The sequence below is a fragment of the Myotis brandtii genome, unplaced genomic scaffold, assembly GCF_000412655.1.
Source record: "Myotis brandtii unplaced genomic scaffold, ASM41265v1 scaffold19, whole genome shotgun sequence".
Taxonomy (NCBI): Eukaryota; Metazoa; Chordata; class Mammalia; order Chiroptera; family Vespertilionidae; genus Myotis; species Myotis brandtii.
Window position 1 is genome coordinate 536,337 of NW_005357075.1, and position 7,701 is coordinate 544,037.

General features: G+C 48.9%; 1 protein-coding gene and 1 long non-coding RNA gene across 2 annotated transcripts in view; one reads left to right on the forward strand and one right to left on the reverse strand.

Annotated features, from left to right (window-relative positions):
- Positions 1–1,481: 1,481 nt before the first annotated feature.
- LOC106725806 lies at positions 1,482–2,128 on the forward strand. The gene is made up of 2 exons (XR_001361784.1): positions 1,482–1,991; positions 2,049–2,128. It is a non-coding gene; the product is annotated as an uncharacterized LOC106725806 (long non-coding RNA).
- Positions 2,129–2,616: 488 nt separating this feature from the next.
- CHMP7 (charged multivesicular body protein 7) overlaps positions 2,617–7,701 on the reverse strand; it is a 14,988-nt gene continuing 9,903 nt past the window's right edge. Inside the window, exons 3-10 of the mRNA XM_014538298.1 lie at positions 6,163–6,348; positions 5,894–6,027; positions 5,138–5,186; positions 4,807–4,926; positions 4,369–4,467; positions 4,093–4,153; positions 3,153–3,332; positions 2,617–2,924 (exon numbers count right to left, since the gene is read on the reverse strand). Of these exons, the coding sequence (XP_014393784.1) occupies positions 2,872–2,924; positions 3,153–3,332; positions 4,093–4,153; positions 4,369–4,467; positions 4,807–4,926; positions 5,138–5,186; positions 5,894–6,027; positions 6,163–6,348 (882 nt within the window). The 3' untranslated portion in view covers positions 2,617–2,871. The remainder of the gene's footprint in view (positions 2,925–3,152; positions 3,333–4,092; positions 4,154–4,368; positions 4,468–4,806; positions 4,927–5,137; positions 5,187–5,893; positions 6,028–6,162; positions 6,349–7,701) is intronic.

Consider the following 7,701-nt stretch of genomic DNA (forward strand, 5'->3'; position numbering starts at 1 on the left):
AGGCTTGGCATTGCCGTAGCACTGCACTGACTCGTGTCACAAGGCAGCAGGGATTTGAGAGAAGGGAGAAGTGGACCATACAGGGGGACACTAAGACCATCAGAACTTCTGGAGTCATCTTGGTGGTCTGCTTCACATTGCAGCTGGGAACCGAGGGGCTGGTATCTCTAAAGCCATACAATCAGCTGGTGGCCGAGATGAAACTGGAAGCAGGTTTCTTAATTCCCAGTCGGCACCAGCCCCACCGGATTCATTACATTATCTCCCTCCTTGCTCTCAGTGGAATCATGCATAGATTTTAAGACATGTAGATTGCTTTATAAGGCTTTGAATACCCAAGGAAATAGTCAAGGGAAATGAGAGCTTGGATGTCATCTTCCAATGTCCCTGAGGCCCCCAACCTGAAGTGTTTATTCTCCAAACTTTACCTCTGTTTGTGCCCCCCACAGGATACTTCCGTTTCAAAAAGGCAGTATCTGAACCTGGTCCATCTGGGTCTGATCTCTCTCTATATGTAAGAGAACTTGTCTGCTCCCTTAATAAACCAGGTCCATTCCTTCAAAAGGAGAATCCTGATTAGACTGACACCCGCCCTCCCCATGGGGATCAATGCTGAAAACACAGCCACTCCCCAACAGTGGCTCCTTATTCTCAACTGATCCAACCCAGACACAACATATTTCAATTTCCTGTAGTTCAGCAAAGAATCAGGCCAAGACATTTAAACAGGGCCCCTCAGCAGCTTAGGTCGGCGGGGGAGAATAACATGAGACCAGATAGAGGCTCATAAAGTCCAAGTCCCTGGCTTTCAGTGGGGAAGGGGGTACCCTGGGGATAAGGGTACTGTGTTGGGGGGTAGTGTTCTCTATTTCCCGGAGCCTCTGTGAGAGCCTGGACTATCTTCACTTTTCTCTGTTCAAACTGTTTGTGCTCTGGGCTTCTCCCAATACCTTTTCCTGCTTGGTTCACCTGCTGACTTATCTAGCTAGAGCTGTGAACCTGTGTTGTGGTAGACCTTCCAGCCTGTTCCTAGCTCTGCACTCAGTCTCAAAGCCCATTCCTCCTCCTCACCCCAGGGGGTGACAAACACCAGGCATGTAGCAGGCACTGAGTAAATATTGGTGCCAGACTACAATATGGTAGGATCCCATGGCCAGATGAAATTGGGTCATTTAAACAAACAGGCAAAGGAAAAGAAAAACTAAATGATGGCACACTCATTTAGTAACCAGTCCCAGGTTACATTCCTCCAGTCCTGTAACCAAGGCTATTCAATGAATGTAGAACAGCATGTGAGAACCACCAGTGAGACTGGCCGGCTTTCAAGGAAGCTCAGCACTCATGCTATGAAGCTGCTCACTTCTCCTGTAGCCCCACGTGAAAGCCATGTGGGTATGAATGTTGGAGGTGGGGGTGGAGAGGCATGAAAGAACAAGAAACTTTATGCAACCTAAAGAAGGGACAAGGACAAGCACTCGGGTTTTTTCTTTTAATTATTTACCAGATAAAAAAGAAAAAATAGTGATTGTATCTCTTCCCTCCCAACATTTCAGTTGACCCAGGTCCAGTGGGAGAGACATTTGTTGAAAGGTGATTTGAGCTCCTGGCCTGGGGCAAACTCTTCCCCTCGCCTGCACCACCTCAGGTGGGGGGCCAGGGGCGGCTCCAGGCAGGACTTGCATGGTGGCAGCAAAGTGGCAGTGTGGCTGTCATCCTCTTCTCCCTGTTGCCACAGCATTCAGACTCCCTCCTGTCTGTCCCACTACGCCATCCTCCCCCATTCATCAAAGGAGTAGGAAGATGGGGCTCGAGGAGGCAGGGACAGGTGGAGAGCAGGACTGGGAGGCACGTAGCAGATCCAACAGAAGGCCCTGATCTTCTGCTTCTATTGCACAGCCTGGCTTAGGTCCCCTGCCCTGAGCAGTGGGCACAGAGCAAAATGCTACTGAAATTCACAAAACCTGTTGTTGTGCCGGGCTCAAGGAGGGGAGGTGTGCTGCTTCTGAAATTCAAAGAACCTGTTGTTGTGCCGGGCTCAAGGAGGGGAGGTGTGTTGTTGTGTGGCTTGTTCTGATATATGTGTCTCCTTTAAGTTATTCCATAATGGGCAAGGCAGATTATGCCTCTTTAAAAAGCATACGGGATTTGGACACCTGGGGCCCTGCAGTCACCTGGGCTTCTCCCTTTCAAGTTCAAAAGTCCAAGAATAACCCTTTCTCCAGCCAGATCTTCTCCTGCTTAGAAGAGGCAACAGCGACCACCACCACACAAGCTCCCTCCACATGTCATGCTTCTCAGCCACTCAGGGTGACCTCTTTTTCTGAACACCTGGAGAATTTGACAAATGACCCTAGAAAAGAACCTTTTACACTGTATGTTTCTGCATAAAGTGGCAGCTGTTTGATTCTCATTCTTCTCTTTACCAATGAAAGAAGAGTGGGACTGGATCAAGTTCCTTAACTGACCTTACAGACAGAATACATTCCTCTAAGAAACAGTGGGGGTGGGGGGAGAAGACTGATTTTGATTTAGCAAAGCTGCAAAACTTTCACCTCCATTGGTGGGTAAAGACAAACCTAACTGAGCCAATGGCAAGAACTGCAGGCTATGAGAGACGACAGGGCAAACACAGAACTGTATAAATTGTGGCACTATAAAGATGACAAGGCAAGTCCACGATGCCAGCTGGGAGCAGGCCTCTGAAGCACGCGTCCAGAAACGATCTGTCCTGTAGTACGTGGCAGCATCCAGATAAATCAGAGCGGCTCTCCTTCCTCCTCTGAGGGTTTCCCATTTAAATAACTATGTACACACATACAAGCCGGTCTCTCTTTTATAGGAAGGTCCTTCACTTGAGGGTCAAACAATGGCTTAGAGAGTCGGTTCCAATTGCCTTTTTGGAGATTTCCTGCTTGGGACCAAACCTGCAAGGAGAAAAAATGATGAACATGATACCAGGAAGACCTTTAAGATGGAAGCATCCCAGTGTGAAGGCACTGAGTCCTAATACACACAAGAAACCCGCAGCTCCCTTACCGGGCTCTGGGACCCTGGCAACTAAGTAACTGGGCTGGGACTCATCAACCCTGTGGGGCTCTGGTCAGCCAGGGGGCCCCAGGCCCACCAGCAACCCTGGGAATACAGCTCCATACCTCCATCTGATAAGGACAGTTTCTCAAGTTCAGCTTCAAGTTCAGCGTCCGAGATCCTAGGGATAGGCACACTGTTGGTATAAAACAACTCATGGGGGTTGTCGGGCAGATCCAAAGGTTCTTTGGTGGTATCCTGAAGAAGGATGTCCAATTCCTTCTCTAGTTCCTCATTGTCAAAATCTGTAAAGGAAAGACAATATGAGGACATATACTGTCCAGGGAGAAAATGCATTTAGGAGTCAAGGACTGAGACCAGCACAACTCAGCTCAGCTTTACCAAGGAAGTCCAAGCCTGCTCTGGCTGGGTGGCTCAGTTGGTTGGAGCATTGTCCCATATACCAAAAGGCTGTGGGTTCAGTCCCTGGTTGAGGTGCATGCAAGAGGCAACCGATTGATATTTCTCTCTTACATCGATGTTTCTCTTTCTCTCTTTCTCTCTCTCTCTCTCAATCTCGCTCTTCCTTCTTCTTTCTAAATATATCCTTGGGGTGAGGCTTTAAAAAAAAAGTCCAGGCCTCCTTGCAGGAAAAAGAAAAAATCATGTGGCTGGCTGGTATGTCGATTGTCGGCTCGATCCCCAGTAGGGGCATGCAGGAGGCAGCCAATCAACGTTTCTCTCTCTCCCTCTCCCTTCCTCTCTCTCTAAAATCAATAAAACATATTTTTTAAAAAGAAGGTGTATTTTGCTAACCCCACAGAACTGACCCTGCTTCCTCCTGCCTGTGAAGGAGCATCTTCCTAGTCAGTAAGGGGCGCTGGAGCACAGCGGGAGGAACTGACAACTCCTCCCGAGTAGTCTGTGAATAAGCCTCAGGGAGAGGGCAGGGAAGGAGAGCCCTGCCTGCACCAGGAAGGCATATCCATGACCAAACCTACCCAAGTACAAGGGAATGAAGTCCTCTTAGGAAGGAAGAACGAACGAACCACAGTGTCCACTCACCTAAGCCATTGGTTACCCCACCAGCCAGAGTCTGAGAAACTTCATCCTGGGTGTCACACAGCTGTAAGGGAAAAGCACAGGCCTTGAACTCTGAGTGATATCTCTTTGGGTCTCAGTGTTCAGGGTTGCAAAGTAATGCTATCTCATCTGAAAATCAAGGAAGGCTTCCTCAAGTTCACAAGAGAGAGAGGCCAGCCTGGGGAAAGAGGAAACGAGAGAGTCCCATCTGCCCTCAGGACTGCCTTCTGCAGAGTCCCTCCCAGCACCTTCCCGCACCTCCTGAATCTGGTCCACGAGGCTCTCCGCCTTCTCCACTGTGACATCCTTCATGGAGAGTTTTAGGGCTCCTACCCCAGCCTGATAAGCGTTGAAAACCTAAGGAGAAAGCAGTTATTAATGCAAATGAAGAACACTGGACAAAATACATACAATGTTGTTTCTCTCCAAAGGATAGCTTTGGGGTCTGAAGGTTGTGGGTTATTGTTAAGCTGATTAACATTGCTTCATCTCCGAAGAACAGCTTGGGTGTTTTTTTGCTACCCACGGCTTGATTCACCCCACATCCCCTGGAGCCAAAGCTTCCCAACAAAAGAGGCTCAGGCAGCCATATCCTTAAAGAACCCAGGCCTCCTCCAAACAGCAGAGCTGCAGGGGAGGGGATGAGAGGGTGCCGGATGGACCAGACAAGTGCTGGGGCAGCGGGGCAGTGGCTACCATCTGATCCGTCTGGGAGGCATAGATCCGGTCCAGGATGCCTTGAACAGTGTCCAGCTTGGCATGCAGGGCCTCAATGCGCTTCTCTGTCCGCTGTTTGGCTTTGAGAGACCTCAGTGCCTAGGGGAGCATGGAGACTTGGTCAGACTGGGCAGAACGAAGGGCCAGAGGAAGACAGCTGTTCCCAGATGCTAAGACCATCCCAGGCCTCCTTCCCTCTCATTTGTAAAATAAGCTGTGGTGCCTGGGCCACCCTCTCTGACTGCTGAGGCACCTGTCACTGCCAGCCCAGGGCGCAGGTACACAGCTGGGGGGGAAAGAGAAAACTTACCAGTTGCTTCTTTCCTGTTCGGCATGCTCGGCGGGCTTCTTCCTTACACCTATGAAGCAAAGGGACAGAGTGGGATGACAATGCATAGGATGGGGTGGAGGTACCTCCAGACCTGAAGATCCATACATTCCACCCAATAGCAAGAAAAATGATGCCCGACAGCTCACTGCCAAACTCTTGCAAGTTGAGAAATAAGCTCGAGAACCCACAGGGGGAGAGAGCATGTCAACAAGGCCTCTGAGAGCCAGGAGTTCGGAAATAGATATCTAACACCAACGACGACTTTGGACACATCCCGTGGGTTTCTCCCAGGTAAGATGGAGTGAACAAGTACATCTTAATCCAGTGTCTATAAATCCTACTTTTTAGAGAAGTGTTCTGTGGCACAGATGCCTTGTACGGTCATGGTCATGCGAGGGGAAGAGCAGGAGTCCCTCAGACACCTCTCAAAGGCAGAGACTTGTCTCATTCACTATTGTATCCAAGTCCTCAAGACAAGGCCTAGCTCAAAAAATATTGGGTAAATGGATACTGGTGTGGGAGAGCATAAACATAATGTGATTGGTCATAATCTTTGGAGGAAGACTTAAAATTCATTTTTTCTCCTTTGTGATATTCTGTGCAGTGAGTAGTTTTGTAATTAACAACAACAACAACAAAAGATAACCCTTTTATTTTAAAGAGCCCACAGACACCAATTCTTTGCTGGCTGTGGGCAGCAGGGTGGGTTGGGGCAGTCGGCTCAGGGGTAGTTACCTCTCTGCTTCCTGGGATAAGGACTCCACTTTGCGCGAGAGCAGCTGTTCACTCTGCATCAGCTGGTACACCCCAACATCTACGTCGTTGACAGGAGAGACCTTGGCATGTGGCCCCCGGGCAAACTTTACAATCTAAGGGACAGGGACAAATTACTGCCGCCCCTCCCACAAATGCTGAGACATCCCCAGGCAGGAATGCTGGTGGCATGTCTGCACATCCTCAATGAGTCATCGGGGAGTCAGTGAGTGAACAGCTGAACTCCATACCTTTTCCCCATTCTGCTCGAGGACTGTGACTCTCTTCTCTTTCTGTAGCTGCAGCAACACCAAGTAGAAGGTCCTCTCGTCGGGACAGGGGCCCACACAGAGGGTGCTCAGCTCCGACAGGGCCACCACAGGGTGGGAGGAGAGAGGGGAGTTCTGATACAGACGATACACCTCCTCAGCCTTCTCCTGCAGGGAAAGCAAAACATGCTCACAGGCCTGACCACCACCCACAGAAGCCAGTGAGCCCTGACCCCCTGCTTCCAAACAACAATCACTTAGGGCAAAAGCAGAGGGTGCCATACTGTCTTCCCTAAAGTGGCAGCTTTGGAAAAGAAACAGGATTCGTGTTTTTTAAATGCTGGAGGAGTTTGGTGAATACGGATGAAATGAGGTACATGATATACTGGAAGCCAGCGCTATGCTTGCACCTCATCTGGGACTTTATGTTTAGGTGTCTCCCTGGCTCATGGTTCCCCAAGGGAAGAATGAGCAGTGCGGTGGGGTGGAATGGCCAGGAACGACAGCTGATGCCTGGTTTCAGCCCAGCCTGTGCAACCCCAAACCAGTCAGTCTCACTGGTGCTCAGCATCCCGCTCACAAACTGAAGGCCTCTAAATTCCCTTCCAATCTTGGTCTGTCCGTTTGTATGCCAACTAGCAATACTGCAAATGAGAACATTATTGTTCTCAAGAGAGAAGTATGAGACAAAGAGGTAGGACAGGGTTTTTGCGAGAAGTCTAAGAAATAATGCCCCTGTGTTCCTCCTACATGCAAATTACTCTCTCAGTCTTCTGCACACCAGAAATATTTACTGAGGTATTCACAGAACACTGTGAAAATATAGGGAGGGAATATCCAGGAATTTGGGAGGAGAGAGGAGAGTTCTGATACAGATGAGGTTGATATAGGAGGTCGTTTGGCAACAAATGGTTGTTGCAGGGTGCGTGAGTTTCTAGGTGAAGCAAATGGGCTGGGCATTTCAGGAAGGAGGGTGATCAAGAGCAATGGCACGAAGGCTGAGTCAACATGGTATTTATAGGTCAGATGGGAAGGGGAAAGAGTAGAAGCTCTTCCATCTTGTACAAGTGTAGTATCTCCTATGCTGTCCTTCATTTGGCAGATGGTGGGGAGTCAGTGAAGGGAAATGACATGGTTAGATTAACAGAGATCTAGCTGACAACTGGGAAAGGATGGGTTGTAGGAGTTAGGCTTAGAGGAAGGGGAAACATTTAAGCAAGAGGATATGAGGGACTGAACAGAGACAGAGAAAGGATGGATTCAAACAACATTTAGAAGATAAAGCTGGCAGGCCATGGTAACTGGGTGTGAAGTCTAGCAGGACTCCTTGGGTTCTGGCTTGAGTGACTGGGTCAATGTGATCCTATTAGTTAATAGCAAGAATACAGGAGTAGAAAACATCTACACTAATAAAAGAGAAACATGGTAATTAGCGTACGACCGCTACCCTTTTCATTGGCTAATCAGTGAGTATATGCAAATTAACTGTCAGCCAAGATGGCGGTTAATTTGCATATACCG